This window comes from Gopherus evgoodei, chromosome 3, assembly GCF_007399415.2.
Source record: "Gopherus evgoodei ecotype Sinaloan lineage chromosome 3, rGopEvg1_v1.p, whole genome shotgun sequence".
Classification (NCBI taxonomy): Eukaryota; Metazoa; Chordata; order Testudines; family Testudinidae; genus Gopherus; species Gopherus evgoodei.
In genome coordinates this window covers 157,958,863-157,981,217 of record NC_044324.1, presented here as the reverse complement: position 1 = coordinate 157,981,217, position 22,355 = coordinate 157,958,863, and the positions used below count along the sequence as shown (strand labels likewise).

Below are 22,355 nucleotides of genomic sequence, written 5' to 3'. Positions count from 1 at the left end.
GATGTGGAGAAATTGGAGAGGGTCCAGAGAAGAGCAACAAGAATGATTAAAGGTCTTGAGAACATGACCTATGAAGGAAGGCTGAAGGAATTGGGTTTGTTTAGTTTGGAAAAGAGAAGACCGAGAGGGGACATGATAGCAGTTTTCAGGTATCTAAAAGGGTGTCATCAGGAGGAGGGAGAAAACTTGTTCACCTTAGCCTCCAATGATAGAACAAGAAGCAATGGGCTTAAACTGCAGCAAGGGAGATTTAGGTTGGACATTAGGAAAAAGTTCCTGTCAGGGTAATTAAACACTGGAATAGATTGCCTGGGGAAGTCATGGAATCTCCATCTCTGGAGATATTTAAGAGTAGGTTAGATAAATGTCTATTAGGGATGGTCTAGACAGTATTTGGTCCTGCCATGAGGGCAGGGGACTGGACTCGATGACCTCTCGAGGTCCCTTCCAGTCCTAGAATCTATGAGTCTATAGGGCCTAATTGAAGTCCAACAATTGGTCTAGGCAGGGTTTGATTCCATGCAGTAGTAACTAGAACGAGTTTAAGCCACCACTACCCACCCACAAAAACTCCCCAGAAATTATTTTTGCACAATTTTGGTTTCTATGCTCTCTCCCTGCCACAATTTTTTTTCCTCCCACACACACCCCACGCCAGAATCCCTGCAGCACCATACCCCAAAACTCAAACCCCTACAGGGGGGCTGGGCCTTGCAATGTCTTCAAAAGAAAACTTTATTGGCTGTGTCTGTACTGGAGGAATCCTCCTCATCTGAACATGAGTGTTTAAGGGGCCTTTATACTGCTCTGGCCCTTTTATCCAGCACAAAGGGAGCTGGGTGGAGGATAGAACCTCACCCCTCAGCTGCAATTAAAAACTCTTTTCATCTGCATTAGTTTTCTTTTAATTAGCTTAGAAAGACTTGACCTTTTAGTAAAACTTCTATCTATTTTTAACTTTGGAGAGACTAACATTTAATTAAGATAATGGGGCTGACTGTCTCCTGCATGACTCATTTTCCACTAATGTTGCTCTATGCAGTGGACAATCAGCCCTCAGGTTGCCAATCCTCCAGGATTATCCTGGAGTCTCCAGGAATTAAAAATTAATCTTTAATTAGAGAAGTCATGTGATGAAAACTCCAGGATACACTCATCCAAAACTGACAAACCTAAATCAGGCCCAATATTTCATGTCAGAGCTATGTATTTAATCACAAAGAGACAAGGGAATTTAAACATTTATTCTTTATTGTATTGCTCAGAGTATCTATGCAATTTATGTATGTAGTGTAGTTAAGGATCCACATTTCCCAAAACATCACACTGCAGCACAGTCTCTTTACACACTGTGAGTAATCAGTGTGTTCTTTAAAAGGTGACAATCAGTTGCAAGTTTAAGCATTTCCGGTAGTAAATGAAGGAAAAAGCTAAGTTATCAATACATATTTTTTCACACTCAAAAACACATTTTACAAAGGACTGCCAATGGTGAAGCAACTACTTTGATGATACTCTATCTGTAAATGTAGACTCTGCAGTAAAAAAAAAAGGCAAATAAGCATAAAAATATATATTTTAACTCTTAAAATAATTTAAACACAGTAATATTTTGCTTGTGTTACCTGTGTTTACAACGTATTGTCTTTGATCTGATCTATAGATATAGGGCCAGATCTTTAGCACCTGTGGCTCTGACCCATATTTAAACTGAATCACCCCAAGTTGTTCATATGTGAACACAGAGCAATTGTTTAATATTGAAGAACTAGTTACAGTGCAGCTAAAAGAAATAGTACTAATTTAAACAATTTAAGATTCTAGAAAGAATCTTAGATGTAACACAATGGTGAAATAGTTAATATTTATTCTTCACCTCATAAGTCTCTAGTTGATGCTTACAGGTTGATTACTCAAAAGCCACTGAAGGTCAGTTAAGCTAAGGTCACAAGTTGCATTATTATCCCCAAACAACATTTCTTAATTTTTTGATAACTAATACTGGTATCTGAAAGATATTTGTATGGTTGCTGAAAACTTTTATTAAAATGCATCCTCCTGCTACGAGATATTTACCATACTAAAAAAACCCCCAAAATAAAAAAACATGAAAAACATAAAAAAATATTTTTAAAGATTTTTAGAAAACTCAAACAACTGCTAATACAGCTGATCTTTTAATATATATATTCTTCAGTTTATTTTTTTTTAAATGTATCATTTACAAAAAGAGGCAAAAAAGTACAACAGTCCTAGGATTTATTTTTGTCCATTACATTGAGGACTTCATCCAGAAGTGAGGGTCCCAGGTCAAGCTGCAATGAAAGAAGCGAGCCTGCAAGATCTGACAAGGATTCTTCTGACTTAGTCTCTGCCTTGGTTAGTTCACATGAGAGATGACTGTCATCAAGTAAGTCAACTGTTTGCCAATCAGTGCACTGTTCAGAAAGGCTGGATGAATGACTCTCTCTGCCATTAGTATAATGCGATCCAGAACCATTTGGCTCCCATAGAATGTCATCTTTGTACATTTCCCCATTCTCCAACTGTTTGCTTTTCTCCTGCAATTTTTCTTCCATTACTGGCTCACAACTAAGCCTTGGATTCTTTGATGGCCCAAAGGAATCCCGCTTCGAATTAAATGTCACTGGTGACAATAAGGGCAACACAAGGGCTTGAGAACCACCAATGGCAGGAAGCGAGATGGCATTTTTCAGCACGGGTGAAGGAGTTTCTGTAAACATGGAGTCACAGGTGCTGTTTGCCCTTAAGAACTCATTATGTCCACCAAACTGACCAACTCTTGGTGTTCCCTCGTTCCCAGGTAACAGCTCATAATTTCCTTGCAGAAATGAGATGTCTCCAAAAACATCATGTTGTCCCTCTTTCCCAATGTGTATGGTGTGGCGAAAGTCTCCGAGTGGTGGACTGATCATATCAGGAGACAAAATATCCCTTAATTTGAATTTCTTCCCTTTCTTAGTATTGGCAGCTTTCAGGTAGATGGGTGTCTTAGCTGGCATTTTGTTTGCAGATTTTGAGGTGGTTTGTTTTATAAGGGATGGAAAAAAACCCAAAAACCACTTATAAGAATTAGCGATTCTTCTCCAGCAGACTTTCAATGTTATCGTTGTCGCATTATTGACTTGGACGCTTCTCACACACAAGGTCCATTTCTTCTGGGAGAGAAAACCTGGGAATTAAGAGAGCTGAAGAACCCCAACGTAGAGCCTTCCAAGTTTAAGCATACAACCGTCCTTCAGGTGAGGATTTAGTGACCAAGTACTCTGTTACTTCCAAAACCTGAGAAAACCTGTATGGGAAACAAAGCAGGTTATTAGCTTACTCTTCATGGTTCACTCAGCCTTGCTTTTACAAAAACGATTAGTAATGGTACTGACAGTTCCAGCCTACAGATTAGCTTTATGATGTTGCTTCCCTTCATTAAGCAGGATAAAAGGCTTTAGTCTAATAAGGGTTAGCTAACCTCTTCCTGATTTCATAGTTTTTTGAAGTCAGAGTTCCTTAGACACGGTTCCTGAGCACAGTTCACTTGGTAAACTCACTATTTCTGTTTCTCTCTCACTCTGTCAGTCATCTTCAATCTGTAGAGGTAGTGATGATATTCAAAGGTTTCTACATTGACATTTAAAAGAAAAAAAACCCTCAAACTTTTTAAACAAAACCCCACACACTTTAACACAGAGGCCTATTCACATTACGATATAGACAGGTCTGAGAAAGTTCAAAGTTAGACTTGTATAGCCAAAATTTTCAAAAAATGGTGTCAAAGGCACCACTGTAAGCTCTCTAGTGTAGCCGCTCTAAGTCGACGGGAGAGAGGTCTCCTGTCGGCAACTCCAGCCACAACGAGTGGCAGTAGCTGTGTTGGCGTGAGAAACTCTCTCACCGACATAGCGGTGTCCATACCAACACTTACGTCAGCATAAGTTACTTTGCTCAGGAAAGTGGCTAATTCACACCCATGAGTGACATAACTAGGACAACTTAAGATGTAGTGTAGCCATGGAGCCTAGCTTTAGGTTCCTAACCCCATACTGAAGCATCTAAATAAGATACCTGATTTTCAAGAATGTTAGGCACCCATCACCTCTCACTGCCTCCCACCCCCTCCCCCACCCCAAAGAAAAGGAAAGAGTCAGATCATTTATTTAGAAGCGTAAGTGTAGGCCCTCTTTTGCTTCCCCAAAAGGTCAAAATTTTAGCAAGTTATGCACAACTGAAAAGATCTTAGAATGGAAACTCCCACCTCAGCCTTAACTATAGTTGTCATCAGCACTTCAATTATAATTAAGTTCAAAAAATTGCACATTTGAAACAAAATCACAGTACATAAGGAAGTGCAGAAAGTGTTTAAAAACATATTCCAGGTTAAAGCCTACTGAAGCCAATAGAATTAGGCTACAGGTTCTAACAGCAACATTAATTCAGTCAGGCTGCATACTATCTGCAGTCCATTAGATTTATTTACTAAAATGAGCATTAGAAATAAAGCTATACGGTTAAGAACAGAAAACATCATTTATGTGCAAGGTGGTCAAGTTCACTTTAATATTTTTTATTTCTTGGCTTTCTGGGTGTGATTTTAAAACCAGTCCTCCAGTTTTTACAGGCAAAATTTTATATCCACAATTAGCTGCGTCTAGTATTCATTCAGGAAGGAGCAAAATTGTGGGAGTAATTCACTGTTGGTGCCAAACACCACAAGCAAGACTGGCTCAGCTTGAAAGTCAGCCCTCTGCAAGATTTACCTTTTTGACTTATTGCGATTCAGTTTCCTAGTGTGCACTTTTAGGAACTAAGTGCCTAGTTAAAAACTCTTAGCCAGTGACTTCTAACATGCACTGGAAAAGTGACCATCATATCCCTCCCTTGGCTTCCCTTTCTCCATCATATAAAATGTCAGCTATGTGTCCTCCTTTCCAAGGAACTTTATGACCCTTCCTCACCCAACCTCGTCTCTCATTCAGGATGATTGGCCATGATGCCAGCCTCTACAGCCCTGCTGTAACAAGACTAAGGGAGCGGATCTGTGATAGCAGAGCTGAAGAGAACTCCTGGAGCTGCTGCAGGGCCTGGGACAATGCATCCCTGCAGGCAGAGGCGAAGTAGGGATTTGTGGATCCCTGGGCCAGAGCAAGTGGGGCCCCTTCCCTATCCCTTCCACCTGCATTCTCCCCCGGCGCTCCTGCAGGGGAGGAGTGGGGTTGGGCTATAGGGGCTTCCCCCACTCCCCGGCAGGAGCACCGGGTGGACAGAGCAGGGCAAGCCAATGTGGGGACACCCATTTTGCTGGTGGTCTTGGACATAGGCCCCATTGGCCCGTGGCTAATCCGCCACTGCCTGCAGACACAAGGTGGGGTGAAGGAAAGGAAGACCTCCCCAGTCCTAGTGGAGCAGACCAGAGACCCCTGGCTGTGAGGAGGAGAACATCAGTAACGATCCTCCCTCCAGCCATGGTGGAGACCACCGAGTGCAGTAGCTGAATGGCTCGGTCCACAGGCAGGAACTGTTCAGGAACACCCCATGGCCACACGCTCATCCTCCCTTCTGGCAGTCCTGACCTGGGGGTGGGGGTCTCTGCTCTGCTAGGCCATGACCACATAATGTCCTGCACCTGGTGCCTCAGCGTCTTGGGCCCCTGCTGTTGGCGCTAGTAGCCCCCTGCAGCCCCGCTGTTGGCGTTGCTCTATCCATACCCCCCCTCCATTTTACAGCAACTGTAAAAATAAAAAATAGTTAAAAAATTCTTAACGGTGAAAAATGCAATATTAATATTTGAGATAAAAGTCCTGGATTCTGCCAAAGCTATACATAGCACCATATGGTCCTGGTCCATCACTAAGGCACAATAAATAGATAAAATAAATAGATAAAAAGGGTACAAATAAACTTAATAAAAAAGATGAAAAGGATCGCCTTCAAATTAAAAATAAAACAACAACAAAAATCCCTCCCTGGCATACTTTGAATAGAGATGAGGCCTGAGACATTTCAGCCCCAATGACCCATTTTCAGTATTTGATTCATTTATAACCCTGTTTTCACTCAAGCAGTTTTACCTTCTATTCTTTGCTACCAAGCAAAGATTTATAATGCTGTCTCAGATTCCTTTCAGCAGTCTCATCAACCCAGTACACGGTCAGCATAAGCCTCCCTCACGTAGCCTAAAAGTTTCAATGGGTGCCTCAGTTTATACCCCAGCCAGCACGTCATAAACAGTTACAAGCTAGTTTTTGAGGACTAGGGCTACTAGACAGAGGTAAATACATAAGGTAAAGGCAGATTCCCATCTCCATCCCCAGCAAGGCCAGAGGAAATTCCCTGGTGACATGGGATTTCTATTAGAGCAGTGGTTTTCAACCTGGGGCCCACAGACTATATCTAAGATTTCCAAAGGCGTCCGCAAATGAAAAAACTTTGAAAACCACTGTATTAGTGATCTCTTTTGGGGGCTCCATCTTTCAAATTTATGTCTGGTTAATAGGTGTTAGCACTGTTCTACCTACAAAGTTGTGCAGATCTTGTTAAACTGGTGCATCACCACACCTTTAGTTCCACCAGTGCAACTTTTGGGTTCAGACCAAGCCTTAAATCTGAAGTCTCACCACCAAACTGCTCGGAGGAAAGAGACGCCTCCTGCAAGGGAGAGGGTCTCCACTATTTTGCCCCTCTACGCTTGGAGCCTTCTCTCCTCTGATTAACTCCAGTCCCTACCCCTGTTGCTGCTCAGAGCTTTCCAAAGCAGAAGCAATAAACATTTGACATCTTCAGTTTCACTGCTGCTCACAGGGTTCTGAACAGCAGCAGTCAAAAGTGACCAGAACCATGTTAACTTCACTCTGATGCTGCTTGGCAAAGCTAAAAGCAATGAATCAGTGCATCTGTCAACTCAACAAAATGACACTGCATTGAGCCTGCATCAGTTTACATTTCGGAGGTGCTCTTAATTTACACAGGAGTTAGAAACATACAAAATAATCTTCAACTCTGCAGAATTTAACAGGATAATCTCTGTTACTTGCCTCGTTGATTTGTCACTTAGTCACCAGACGAATGTATTTTTCAAGCCCTGACAAGACACTCTGTCCTGAATTTAAAAAAACAAGGAGATGCATTAGGTACTAGAATGGCATTCAGATATTCTCCTGTTTGTCAACACTAACAAGAATATGCATTGATAGGGTCCTCAATTAGCACAATGGCAAACTCTCCTGAAAAGCTGGACGCTCAAAATACATACAGAATATATTTTATGCTGCTTACAAAGCCAAAGGCCAATAGAATAATCGTGTAGGACAGAAAGGGGTTCTACAGAAAATGCAAACCAGATCAGAGGCTCTGGTGCAGCTACAACCCACGGCTGGCCAATCATGGCTGAAGTCAGGGCAAACTAGTCAGTACACTGTAGACAAGCCCTTAGTTATAATATAAGCAGCACTGATATACTTAATTAAGAACTTACCATCTCTTATCTTTGAAATCCCATCTAGATTTCTGTATCTGTAACAGACAGCACGCCCTGGAAAATATGAGAGAAGGACATATATGTCTGTTTCCTGGAAAAGACCCCTTAACTTCTGTGTTTATATTGTCCCAAATCCCTTCTGAGTAGCTCCAACCAAATCAGTTGGTACTGTTTAGCTCTTTTGTTGCTTCCTGCTAAAGAGTTTGCATTCTTTTGATTCAGGCCACAGATTTAATTACTCCATTAAAGATTCAGGCCAATTCACACACCAGTTCAGTTCAAGTGATTTACCCTAACTCTGCTCAACCCAGCCCTTTTAGATTAACTTTACCCATTCTGTCCCAGTTTAACTCAAAAGAAACTGTAAACAAAAAAAGAAAAACAAACCACACCTCCTGTGCGCCACTGAACATATATTTGTCATTAACAGGGAATGCATGGAAAGCTTCAAATATTTGATGTCACAGTGAGCTGAAGGGAGTATAAAAGGAACTGGTTCATTTTCAGGAACACTTTCCTCTCCACTTCCCTTCCCAAAGGTGTGAAACACTTCTTATATGGATTCTGTCCCTCAACGTTTTCATTTCCTCTAGTTAGATTCCCTCAATTTAACGAAACGTTAGATGAAAAGTATGCCAGCAATGTTTAGACAGGTGGTGAAGATAGCTGAACTGCAAGGATAGGCTAGAAAAGATGGAACTTAGAGCCCCTGACTCTAGATATCTTCCATTCCTCCTATGTCTGTTCTCCCCACAGAGTCAGCTCTTCTGTTGAAGATGAAAATAAATATCAAATTTTTGGAAAAATCATTCAGCTATTTGCATCTTTAACTCTTGCAGCCTTTCTCCCGTGGAAAAACCCCTCACACAAATCAAACCCCACTGGATAAAAACATCTTAGTTGCTTCTACTAAAATGCACAACAATGAGATAAAGTTGCCATTATAATGGTCATACTAAAATTTCAGTTACCCACCCCACTGAAATGGATGGGGTAATTGACACATCTAGGAGCTATTATTTCAGTCTTTCAATCAGCTATCTTAAAACAGCCTTGCGCTTACCGACACTTGAAAGGATATCTCTGAAATCAGAAGGGTGTCGCACAATGCCTGTTCTCATCTCTCTGGCCACTGGTTTGAACTCTACTGCCCTGTTCTCAGGTGACCAACTGTCAGCCCCATCCCATACATTCCTTTGCAAATTTGGAAGTCCCCTTCCTGTTTGCTTGGTGATGCGTGCAGTGGACTCGGCGCATCTTTCCAGGTGTCCATGCCTGCTCCATACAATCCCCCACTTGGAGCAATGCTGAGCTGCTAGACCTCATTGGCCTTTGGGGAGTGGAGGCAGTGCAGTCACAGCTGCGTTCCAGCCATAGGAATCATGATACCTCTGGACAGATTTCTAGATGCATGATAGGAAAGGGCCACGACCTGGGCATATTACAGTGCAGGGTCAAAGTGAAGGAGCGGCGGAACACCTACCACAAGGCATGGAATGCAAACCGCCGCTCTGGTACTGCGCCCACGAGCTGCCGGTTCTACAAAGAGCTGGATGCGATACTTGATGGTAACCCCACCTCCACTGCAAAGTCCCCTGTGGATACTTCTTTGGCTCACGTTCCAGTCGAGAGTGGATCGAGCCAGGAGGAGGGGGATGAAGAGAGGGAGTGGGAAACCAGAGGCAGAGGATGACTCAGAGGCCAGAGATGCATGCAGTCAGGAGCTCTTTTCTACCCCGGAGGAGCCTCGCCAGTCATAGCAGTCGGCTCCTGGCAAAGCGCAACCAGGAGAGAAGGCCCCTAATAAGTGGATCTGATTTTGGGAATTGCTGAAGCGAGTTGTTGGGGGCAGGAGGATTGCAGAAAGCAGGCTTGTCTCCCACTTCATGCCTAGTTTGAGCGGTGGGACAGGCTATTGATACACTCCCTCACTTCACAGGAATCTCCCTCAGAGATCTCCAGGAAACTCTTGTGGAGACACTGGGCAATCCCCTCCCGCAGGTTCCTCGGCCCCATTAATGGTAACTTTCCTGTGCCACTGTGTGTGTGTGGGTGGAACCATTGCTGCACACAGGTGAGCCACACAGGGGCCAGGGTGGAAGCCGCAGGCTTGGAGAAGACCCTCCATTGATTCCCTGCTCACCCTCAGAAGCGAGATATCTTCCATAATGACTACCTCCTGTGGAAAGTGTGGGGACAGGAATGATTATCAGCACCCCCCTACAGTGCTGGCTCTCCCCAAGTGCCCAAGAGCCACATGCCGTGTACAGCAGGCTCCAGGAACAGTGATTTACCCTGCCCCTGCGGCTACTCACCATTTTGGGGGTCTTGTAACTTATGTGCGCTTGCTTGGGGTCAGCCAGTTAGTGACAGGTGTGTGAATACTGGCTGTGTTGCCAACAATACTACTTCTGTAAAATGTTACATTTAAACTTCACAGAGATGACTTTGGGAGCCCAGCAGAACAGTTGCGAAGAATTAGGAAGTGTCCAAGCAGAACTAAGGAGGACTTTACGCGTGAGGTTATGATGCACTCCACCACTGAGAAAAAGGAATTGAAGGAGTGGCGGTACAGCAAGAAGAGGGAATGAAAGGAGAATGCGGCACACCAGAAAGAAGCCACGGAGTGGCTCTTAACAGTTATGGAGTGCCAGACATGCTCCAGGCGATATTAGCTCTTCAAACCGAGCAGCTCCACGCCCGTTCCCCCTTGCAGCTGCTGTGGCAAAACGCTTTCCCATGCACCCCCTCCACACCACCAGCACACTCTTATTAACCTCCTGGCTCCACTCTTTACCCGCAGCATTCCTCTCCTCCCTCCACACAGTCCAGCAGTGTGGACTCCCACTACCTACTGCACTTAACACCCATTCCTCTGCAATTTGGCCCTGCTGAAGTACAGCACCCGCTGCATCGTACTCTGAAAGAGAAGGCGGATATAATCCCTGGACATGCACAAATCTGTAGCCGTCCCAGGACATCTCCTCCTCTTGAGATCTTCAATTCCCCCCATCCCCCTCCCTGCTGATGAATTTTTTCATTTGACTCTCTCCCCTGGTTGTCTTTCAATAAAAGAATTGTGTTTGTTTGAAAGCAGCCTTTATTCTATTAAGTGAAAGCAAAAAGAGCACTGCAAAGCAACATACAATTAGGTTAAGGCCCCTTCTTGCATTATGTGCACCAATCACCTCCTAGCATTACAAGCACTGCAATCCTGAGCATAGCAACAAATATTAGTGGCTCTCAGCTTCAAATTGCTGCCTCAAAGCATCCCTGATCCTTATGGCTCCACGCTGTGCCCCTCTAATAGCCCTGGTCTCTGGTTGTTCAAACTCAGCCTCCAGGCACCGAGCTTCTGCGGTCCAGCCCTGAATGAAGCTTTCACCCTTCCTTTCATAAATATTATGGAGCATACAGCATACAGCTATAAGCATAGGAATATTGTCATAGGTCATGTCCAGCTTCCCATACAGGCATCATCAGCAGGCTTTTAAACAGCCAAATGCACACTCCACAGTCATTCTGCACTTGCTCAGCCTGTTGTTGAACAGCCTTTGCTGTTGTCAAGTTGCCCAGTGTATGGCTTCATAAGCCACGGCATTAAGGGGTAGGCAGGGTCTCCCAGGATCACAACAGGCATTTCGACTTCCCCTACGGTGATCTTCGGGTCCAGGAAGAAGCTTCTTGAACAGGCTAGTGTTCCAAAAGATGTGTGCGTCATGCACCTTTCTGGACCAGCCTGCGTTCATGCTTGTGAAATGCCTACAGTTATCCACAAGCGCCTGGAGAACCATTGAGAAATACCCCTTGTGATTAATGTACTTGGTGGCTAGGTGGTCTGGTGTCAGAATTGGAATGCGACTGCCATCTATCACCCCTCCGCAGTTAGGTAAGCCCATCTGTGCAAAACTATCCACAATTTCACACATATTGCCCAGAGTCATGGTCTTTCAAAGCAGCATGCGATTAATGGTCTTGGATGCTTCCATCAACATGACTCCAACAGTTGACTTTCCCACTCCAAACTGGTTAGCGGCCAATCAGTAGCAGTCTGGAGTAGCAATTGCCATGCGCTTTTCCAATGACAGGGCAGCTCTCATTCTCACGTCCTTACGCTTCAGGGCTGGGGTGAGCTCATCACACAGTCCCATGAATGTGGCTTTCCTCATCCAAAAGTACTGCAGCCACTGCTCGTCATCCCAGACGCGCATCACAATGTGATCCCACCACTCAGTGCTTATTTCCCTGAGCCCAAATGCAGTGTTCCACTGTGGTCAGCGCCTCTGTGAATGCCACAAGTGTTCTCGTGTCATAGCTACTACATGTGGCAAGATCAATGACGCATTCCTCTTGCCTTTCTAGTTTAAGGAATAAATACACTGCCACTCGTGACGTGTTGGTCAGTGCAAACAGCATACTGGTCAACAGCTTGGGATCTATTCCTGCAGCCAGAAAGAGGCAGGGCAGGGTGCAAAGTACACAAACCGTTGAAAGATGGTGCCAAATGCGGACAGAAGCACAGGGATTGCTGGGATTTGAAGCAATGCATCACGGGGCATTAGGACAAGACCCACGTGCCCTGCAACCCCTTCCGCCTTCCCACAAGTTTTAGCAGCAAAAGAGAAAGAGGTGCTCTGTGGGAGAGCTGCCCAGAGTGCATGGCTCCAAATTGCGCCGCAAGTGTCAACATGCTATTGTGTGGACAGTTGTTCGTGTGAACACACAACAGCGGTTTTCCTTCGGCACTCTCTGAGTGACGCTTTAACTTTTCCAGTCTAGACATGCCCTAAGTGACTACACAACAGAGGGGGTGTACTGCTTTAACCTTAAGTGACTACACAAGGTGCAAGGTAGCACGAATTAGGCTTTTGTCTTCATTAAAAAAAATGTACCAAAAAGAAGTTCTACTGTTGCTGATACTCCTTGAGCTCCAGCACTGTTAGGTCTTGTCTAGAAACAGAAGTTGCATGGGTTTAAACTAAAGGTGTGATGTTACACCAATTTAGTTAAACCAATGCTGTTTTGTGGGGTGACATGCCACATCAGTTTAAAATCTGGCCTCTCTTGGTTTAGGCTTGCCTCACAAAGTTGCATCAAGCAACTCTGTGGAACATTACACCTTTAATTAAACCAGTGCAACTTTGTGTACAAATGAGGCCTTAGTACATTAGAGTAGCTCTAAAGTAGGTGCTGCGGCAGCCATTTTCAGCACTGTGTTGATTAGACTTGCTGTGATACTGAAAATAGCTGCTGAAGCCCGAGAGCTATCTGTGCTTGGGCCTCTGAAAGTTGCTCTCACTGGGGAGCTGAAGGATCAGCAACAGTGACAATTAAAAATAAATTCTTAGTTTAGATCAGTGTTTCCCAACTGGTGGGTCAGGACTCCTGGGGAACATGAATGGCTGTCCTGGTGGTCATGAGGTGTTGAAAATTTTAGTCCAGTCTAAAGCAAAGAAAAAATCTTGCTCCCTGCACACCTTATCAAGAGCCAGTATTCTCTATCATTCTCTCAAAACTCTTGCATAGATCAATGACATTTTTCCTCTTACTTTTATAGTAAATGTAAGGGGACCAAGTCTTTCTTTTTTAAAGCTTCAAATAAGTGATTAGCAACCTGAAAAGACTTAGAAACATGGGTGTTGAGAAAGTTTTAAGGCCCAAGTACACACTATGTATAGGTATAAGTGACAAAACAAAAAGTAAGGCAATGGAAAACAAGACAATTTGTACGGACCCTATTCATGGGTAAGAGTGAACCTCCTCTCTGTGTTGTAGGTCTTCCCTTCCCCAAAGACTAAAGTAGAAAAGATAAAATCACCATGGGTGGGAAAGTGGTGAAGTTTTGCACTGAATTAAAAACTCTGCTCTCACGCAGACGTCAATGAGTAGGTCTACACAGCAATTGGGAGGTGTGATTCCCAGCACGGGTAGACAGACTCAAGCTAGCTCAGCTTGAACTAACACACTAAAAACAGCAGTGCGGACACTGCGGCACTTGCTTGCACTCGACAGCTCTCGCTAGTCCTGGGTTCAAGTTCAGGTGGCTAGTCCGAGCTCTCACTCATGTTGCACCATCCACACTGCTATTTTTAGCATGAGTCTGTTTACCTGTGCTGAGAATCACACCTCTCAGCTGCAGTGTAGACAAGCCCAATAAGGCTTTTGAGCAAAACCAAGCTCTTTTACTTGAATTCTGCATCGTTTCCCCAAATATGACTTTATAAATCATCCATGTACAATTCAATACTGGTTGTTGTTGAATTTAAATGATTCTTCATTTTTGTTTTAGATCATCATATGGAAGAGAACCCAACAGAATGAAAACAAAATGTTAAAAAATGGGCCCAATCTTGCTTTTCCAACACGCATGATTTCAATGAGAGTTACATGTGTGAGCAACACCGGACTGGGGTTACTGCATGTTGGGTGGTCCATTTTTCATACAAGTGAAAGACACGTCAGACACTGCCTTTCTAGCTGGGGCATGTCATTGTCACCTATCACTTGCCTCTGACTTTGCTGATATGAATACACCATGCCAGAGAGTAATGCAATTCTTGCTGCTTCCTTTTGGAATCTGTTTGCTGACAGTAAACACGACTTGGTAAAGAGTCCTCCATAGGAGTCATGTCTCATTAACTTATATGGCCGATATATAATGTACCTGGTATATCTTTTTCTGGAAAGAACCACTTAAATATTTATGCTCCAAGTACCTGGTATTGCTTTGAAAAACAGTTATGCTTCAGATACTGCTTTGCAAAAGCAGCCTTATTTCAAATAGTTAAATATGCTAGGATCTTATTCTATGTTTGGCAAGAACAATAAGGTACAAAGAATGAAATACTAGAGTGTGGCAGCAGCATCACTATAATTAAGACTGGAACTAGCTCATTAACAGCTGATTTTTCTAAAGCTCTAGAATCTACAGGCTCTCTCAGACTGTCTTGGAAAACTAAGTACATTTTGAGGGTCTGATGTAGGATCAGTGACCCAAACTGGAGGTTGTTGGAGCAACTGGTTCCTGAGATGCAGCCCCCTAAAAATCTGTTTTTTATAAAAAAGCGTATGAATTCCATGTGAGCCCACGTACTATGGCACTGATCATTCCCAAACTTACCACACCAGCTTGAGACTGATCTTAGCTAGTGTCCATCAACCACTGTCTCTCTGAGGGAGCAGGATTTCAAAAGTTACACAGGGTAAAAGTTACATCTCACAGTGTGGCTCTGGTCAACTCGATAAACCAGAATTTGCACATGTGCAGCATGAGTTCTGTCAAGACAGCTTTGCAGGCAGCCTGGAATTAAGGTGGTGGTCTAGGACTGAATCTAAGCATCACCTAGCTGCGAGTTTTCTAAGAGTATATTACTTTCTGCCTGCATTCTGTAGGGTCTCCTTCTGGAAGTTTTGTCCTGAGAACAAAGCTTAAACTCTGGTAAAAGCTGATACTTCAAAGTGCTCCAATATCCACATGAATACCCAGATTTTACTTTTGAAGTACTGTCAAGGAAAATTGCATTAAACAACAGATGGAGGATGAAAGTCTGGTAAACAGCAGCGTAATGTAATCATGACATGCTCCTCACCAATCTCCTGAAGAATAGGATTGAATGTGATAAGAGGAAAGCAAGTAGTTGTGTCTCATCTATATTAACAGGAAAGGTCATGAGGTTGCCAAATCAGGTTATAATAAGTAATTTTTGGCTTGTTTTTGTGGCATGGGGCAATTGTTTTCATGCAGTTGTGTGGCCTGCATTTATTCCTGCTTGCCTGTGGGGAAGCTTTGAAACAAACAACAAACCCCCCCCCCACCAAAACAAACAAACAAACTGCCCTTCTCCCCCTTTTTTGAGGTTTTCACAATTTTTTTTGAGGCCAATCAGGCTTGGGTTTAGGTGGCACAGGTCCCAAACACTCTGCAAAGGTCTCTCTCACATGGGAAGGAACATGGGGCACCACAGAGACAGTCTTCCAATCCCATAAATTCCAGAAACTTCTTGTGAGGGCATCAGCCTCTCTGTGCTGCTTCTCTGGTCCAAGCCGAAAGAAATTCATGTGGCCAATTGGGGAAAAATACCATGGAGTGACTGGGATGGAGCCACCCTGGATCCACCAGATACCTTCTGGCTGCAGAGTACACTTAGGTTTTGATTTATACTGCAGCAGTCACTGTAAAAATTTCTACACGTTGCTCTGACAGAGCATTTCTAAAACTGATCTACAACACTCCTACTATATTAAATCTTGTGCCTCTTTTAAGCGTAAACTGCCAAGAATAATCATGCCAAGTTGGGCAGACACATAACTTGAGGAACAAATATTCCTTGTGAATTAGAACAAGACCAAACCCATAAATTTTCATTTTTAATCCAAGGCAGAATTTGAACCTGAAGGTGAAAGACTCACACAGTAGCCCACTGTAGGTAAGCCCTCTGATATCAGATTTATTGTATTTTCTCTTTCATGTCCTCCTCCACCACACACATTCTATGATTCTTTGTTCATACAGAAAAATATACTTAGTAAAGTTAACAAAAATCTTTCCAGAGGAAACTGTCATTATATATAAACTAGATTTATTGGATAATTAATAATAAACTTCACTGTACGTCTCTCTCTCTCTCTCTCTCTCACACACACACACACACACACACACACACACACACACACACACACACAATTAATAACACCTTTCCAGATAACCTGATTGTACAAGTTTGACTGTCACAAGAATACTAATAAACTTATGGTTTCTAGGTGTTACTATAAGGACTCTGGATAGTTGCTGAATTTTCTTTTCCAGAACCCAATGAAATTTTTTGAAAATACTGTGGGGTTTACTTTTATGTAAACTTACTCAAAATACAAGAATACTGATCATTTGGTATTTTTGAGTAGTTTTAAATGAATTATTTATTTACCTAATAAAAATAAAAAAAATAATTCCCCAATCTTTAGCTTTTTACCACCCACGAGAGTGCAACATTCACCATTCTATAGAGATGGTCTAATCCTCCCATATCACTTGTTTCCCTCACAGTCCAATGTTGAGGACCAAACAAAGTTAAATATTTAATTAAAAAATGAACTTATAGGCCTTTCTAAATCCTGCAGCTGTACTCTCATAGAATGCCCTTTCAAACAATTCAAAACACTCTGAGCACAGCACATTAGAAGTAAAGCTTTTACTAGCAGCACAGCAGTTAGCATTTATACAACATTCACTGGATTTCAAAACTTAACCTTCCTAAATTCACACCTCTCAAAGCTACTGTTTCAGTGAGCTTAACTCAGGAAGTCAGCATTTCAGTGGGTCACATCTGGAAAAATTTCTATGCGAACAGAAAGACTAAAAATCTCATTTTAAAATGAAAGTTAAACTAGCAATATACAAATATTGAGAATACCAAAAATCCAGAGAGACCCTTGATCTGCACTATACTTTGGCTCTTCCAACATGTGTACTTCAAGTGTCTTTACTTATTATTTCAGTAATACGTATAGACTGGTGTGTTTTTATTGCTTGATTAAACCAATCTTAACACTATTCTGGTGGAATGCCCTTCATACTTGAGGATATTTACTTCTCCCATGTGGGAGAAGATATGAAAAGCTTTCTTGTGTGTTTTTTCCATGTATTGGAGCACTGCTGTTGGACTTTCCATTGTAAGTCCCTAATTTCATAATTGCTTAGCAATAATTATTTGCTCCCCGATGAAACTTGGCATACAAAGTCTCAGGGCACAAAAGTGTTTTATCAATTTTGAAACTACCTTAGTTCATATTAAATATTGTACACCGCACAGTGCTAAAGTAACAAGTGTCTCTTAACAGGAAATACATTGTATGCTCTAGCTTTCCCAAGTATTTTGTTGGTACGTTTTACAATGAAATGTTAGGTGTAAATAATGTTAGGGTTAGCAGCTGCTTCTCGACTACTGTGCATAGAGGGACACTTTTCCAAACTCATTTTGCTAGCTTGAAAGACGAATGAAGTTCCTTTGGGGTCCTTAGGCCCATTTCTGATTTCACTCAGTTAGAAGTAACTGTTGAAACCAATGGAATTACATCAACGTATAACTGGTGTAAGTGAAATTAAAATCACGCCTCGTTTTCCTTTCACTCCAATTAAAGCAGGCTGGACCCTTAAGATGTTGATGTGTTATGTAACTCCACATCATCCAGTGCACTTTTGCAAAAGCAAAGAATAATTTTAATGTCACTGCTGCTCCTGCAAGTAGTGGGCCTGGTCCTCTTGCACAATTTTAACTCTAGTGACTTGGACGGAGTTTTTCCTGACTCCCACAAGGATAATGACATTACAAGTGTGTTCCCAAGAGGGGCAGTGCAGTGACTGACTGAGCATGCATCAATTTACCATGTGCCTACTAGGGGGATGCTACAGACAGCAACAGCAGAAGCACAGACACAATCCATACAGATAGGTTTGTCCTATAGGAAAGAGGGAAAATTTGGCATATTTTATAGAATCATCGATTCCAAGGCCCGAAGGGACTATTGTGATCATCCAGTCTGACTTCCTGTATAGCACAGGCCATAGAGCTTGACCAAAATAATTCCCACAGCAGAATTTTTAAAGAAACATCCAATCCTGATTTAAAAATTGTCAGTGGTGAAGAATCAACCACAACCCTTGGTAAGTTGTTCCAATGGTTAATTACTCTCTGTAAAAAAAATTTACACTTCCTCCAGTCTGAATTTGTCTAGCTTCAACTTCCAGCCATTGGATTGTGTTTCTCTGCTAGACTGAAGAACCCATTAGTAAATATCTGCTCTCCAAGTAGATACTTATAGACTGTAATCAAATCACCCCATAACCTCCTCTTTGCTAAACTAAATAGTGTCAAAGAGCTCGATCTGTTACCATAAGGCAGGGGTTGGGCAAACTACGGCCTGTGGGCCAGATCTGGCACATCAGGGCTTTGGATCCAACCCACAGGATTGCCACCCCCATGGTGCCACGTGCTGCTCCTGGAAATGGTCAGCACCACGTCCCTGTAGCCCCTGGGGGAAGGGAGGGAGTAGAGGGTTCTGTCCGCTGCCCTCGCCTGCAGGCACCATCTCCCGCAGTTCCCACTGGCTGGGAATGGGGAACTGCAGCCAATGGGAGCTTTGGGGGATGTACCTGCAGGCGAGGGCAGTGCACAGAGCACTCTGCCTCTCCCTCCCCCAGGGGCCACAGAGACTTGGTGCTGGCTGCTTCTGGGAGCAGCACGGGGCCAGAATAGGCAGGGAGCCTGAACTGGCCCCGGTGCGTGCCACTGCCACCCCTGAGCCGCTCCAGGTAAGTGGCACTGGGCCAGAGCCCGCACCCCAAACTCCTCCTGCAACCCGCACTCCAACCCCTTCCTGCTCCCCTTGTCCTGAGATCCTTCTTGCACACTGCACCCCCTCCCACACCCTGCACTCCCAGGTCCAGCCCTACATTCATGGCCCTGCATGCAATTTCCCCACTCAGATGTGGTCCTTGGGCCAAAAAGTTAGCCCACCCCTGCCATAAAACATGTTTTTAATCCTTTAATCATTCTCACAGCTTTTCTCTGAACCGTTTCCAGTTTATCAGCTCCCTTCCTGTATTGCGGACAACAGAACTGGACACTGCATTCAAGTACTATTTACACCAGAGCCAAATACAGAGGTAAAACAGCCTCTCTACTCCTACTTAAGAGTCCCTTCTTTATGCATCCAAGGATTTCATTAGCCCTTTTGGCCACAGTGTCACACAAAGCTCATATTCAGCTGATTATCCATCCTGACCCCCAAATCTTTTTCAGAATCCTATGCAAAATTTTAGTCTTATGCAAAACTTAAACCCATGACCTTCGAAGTCTGGATCTGGTCAACACCTACACCATCACTCACATATAATACGCTCTTTAAAAATGTCCCTACTCTTCCGGTCATCAGGCACTTTCCTTTGCTCCTGCAGTTTCAAGACAGAGCTTAGTTCTAACCTCATCAGAAAACTGAGCCTTGTGTCAAACTGAATTAGTGCAAAATTCAAAACAGCAACAGTATCTGAAGTGAAAAAACAGAAGATTTGTACCAGAATTTGTTTCCACCATGAATATTATGACTAATGTTAAAGAATATCCTGTACTTTTAAATATTTTATATTTAGACAGACTTCTACTGTTTTGGGGAAAGTAGGACGTTTAGGAAGCTGTCCTTAAGAGATTTTACAGTGCATAAATAACTCTGAGGAGAATAAGGTCTCTATTCAGCTACTGCATAGCAGAACTAACCAGCAACATTAGTGACGTCCATGGTATTCCATCTTAATAATCATTCCCATAATCTATTAATATTAAGAGTTTGTAATTCAATAATTGAGTTATTTCTGCACTACAAGTCAGGATTCTAGGCAAAGCTATTCCCCATCCCCCCCCCCCTTTAGGGGATTAAAATGCCCAGTGTTTCAAAGATTTACCAGACACCAACTAACCAGGTCAGTAAGAAAAATAAGGTGAGGCCAGCAGCAAAGCTGAGAGGGACAATGCCTTTGTGAGACACTCAACTAACACTCCACTTCCTTTCCTGATGGTGGAAATCCCAGCAACTTCTCCTTCAAGAACCTTGCTCAGAAACTCTAGCTTTAGTAGAACAGTTAAGTCCCTGATATATTTTGAAGTCATTATTTTAAAACTGAAACTTAAGACTAGGCCCCCAGGAGTTGCAGAGCCTCATTGGCAGCTAACAAAGAAAGGGGCTAGGCAACAGAACAAAGCAACCACAGGAGAGGTGGTTTCCTCTTTAGTCTTCTGCTTCAGAGAAAGGAGAGAGGAGAATGTCTCCTGCTCTGATGCCTTCCACCAAGTTCCCTTCTGATTATACCTACCCTCAGCTGAACCCACATTCTCCCCAAGCTGCTGAACACCTTTTGAAGTCTGCAGGATGGTGGCCCTGACTGCCCAGCCATTAGGAGATGGGGCTACACGGAGCAAGGGGCTTGAGTGGGAAAAGACTGGGGAGTATTTCTTCCTTTCTTGTTGACATCCTGCTGTCAGCAGTGAGAATTCCCAGTGCATCTCAGAGTGGATCATCAGCCCCTCTCCTTCCCTGGGGAGGCTTGCTGAGGGCAACCCTGCCTTTGGGGGCCTTCACTCATAGAGATGACCCTCAACTTCTATTTGTACAATATTCAGCAGCCTTTGAGAAGTCTGTTTAGACTTGGCGGGGCTGACAAGCTTATTTATGTTCACCAGGCTCTGAAGGGCAACATAAGGCCGCATACATTTAGAAGGAAGCCTGAATGAGCTGCTCTTAGCTGTGAGGGGACACCACTGAGTCTTTTAAGATTCATGAGGGAGGAAAGGAAGGTTTGGGTTGGGGTACGACAAACAATGAGATTCTTAAGGATCTAAGGGTGATGCTACTGAATTAGGGCTTATGCCTTTACCCATGTGGAGACCTCAACTTCTGCACACTTCCGAAGGTTGGAATCACCACATGGACTTCAAGAGGTCTGCAGGCAGAAAGGATGGAAACAGCCACTGATGTGTTGCTCCCTCTCCCAGCTATTATGATCATTCTATTTATCCCTTTACCTCCTACAGACCTCCTGAGATCAAAGGAGGAAACCCATCCAGCCCATGTCTACATGAAAGGTGCGTCCCTCCTGCAGAACATAGAAAACCAGCAGGAAAGAAAGCAAGTGACCCTGCTCCCTCCCTAACTCAAGTCCACTTTTCTTTCTAGTCTCATGTTAAGGCTATTTACAGGGATAAAGGAAATTTAAGGCAAAAACAAAAACAAAACAAACAACCCTTTTTAGGGTAAACTTACGGTGGAGAGTACATATCAATCTAAGGATTTTAATCCTTACAAAAAAATCAATGCAGTCATCAAGAAAAAACAACAATGACCAACATCCCACCCACCCCATCCATTAGAAAGGTCTGGAAATCTAGAACAAAGTTTCAACTTTCAAGAAACTAAAGTATCTGAATGCATGGAGGAAATTCACAGTTAAGGTACTTATACAACCAACGCTGCCCCCATAGTGATAACTTAAGGAAATCCATAAAAAAGAGTTTGATCTCACCAGTGACCACAGAACATTAATCTTTACTATAGGAGGGTTGTGCTGACACAGGCCTTGTCTATACAGGCAAGTTTCTGAGCAGTAAAGCAGCTTTCTGCGGTGTAACTCTTGGGGGGCACACTGCCAAGTCACTTAGTGTGCAGAAACAGCGCAGTTGCAGCGCTGTAAAAAAACAAAAACAAAAACAAAACAAAAAAAAACGACACCCACACACCCTGACGAGAGGCGCATAGCTTTCTGCGCTGGAGGTACAGCACTGTGGTGCCAGTGTAGACACCCTGGTCGATTACAGCACTGCAACTGGCCTCCAGAAGGTGTCCCACAATGCTTGTTCCTGCCTGTCATTGGTCTGAACTCTACTGCCCTGTCCTTAGGTGACCAACTGTGAGCCCCACCGTTACTTCCTTAGGAATTTTGGAAGTCCCCTTCCTGTTTGCTCGGTGACGTGTGCAGTGGTCTCAGTGCATCTTTCCAGATGATCATGCCTGCTCCACACACAAGGCAATCTCCTGCTTGGAGCAGTGCTAAGCTGCTGGACCTCACTGGCATTTGGGGAGAGGAGGCTGTGCAGTTCCAGTGCACAGTACAGTCCTGGAACATGGATTTCCCTGCCCCCTGCAGTTACTGACCATTTTGGGGGTCTTGTGGCTCATGTGTGTTAGCCTGGGGTCAGCCAGTTAATGACAGGTATGTGAATAGTGGCTGTGTTTTAAATTAGTGGTCTCTGTGTTGCAAACAATACTGCTTCTGTAAAATGTTGCATTTTGGCTTCACAGATATGACCTTGGGAGCCCCGCC

The 22,355-nt window shown here is 43.5% G+C and overlaps 1 protein-coding gene across 4 annotated transcripts in view; it reads right to left on the bottom strand.

Annotated features, from left to right (window-relative positions):
- Window positions 1-1,250: 1,250 nt before the first annotated feature.
- Window positions 1,251-22,355, bottom strand: part of CDC42EP3 (CDC42 effector protein 3) — a 44,334-nt gene continuing 23,229 nt past the window's right edge. For 2 of the 4 annotated variants that reach the window (XR_003999678.1, XR_003999677.1), the window contains exons 2-3: window positions 7,487-7,543; window positions 7,046-7,111 (exon numbers count right to left, since the gene is read on the bottom strand). Coding sequence is in view for 2 of the 4 variants with exons in the window: in XM_030557124.1 (XP_030412984.1) it covers window positions 2,253-3,023 (771 nt within the window). In the remaining 2 variants the exon portion in view is untranslated. Of the gene's footprint in view, window positions 3,314-7,045; window positions 7,112-7,486; window positions 7,544-22,355 lie in introns of those variants that run through there. The other 2 variants (XM_030557124.1, XM_030557123.1) reach the window with 1 other exon arrangement.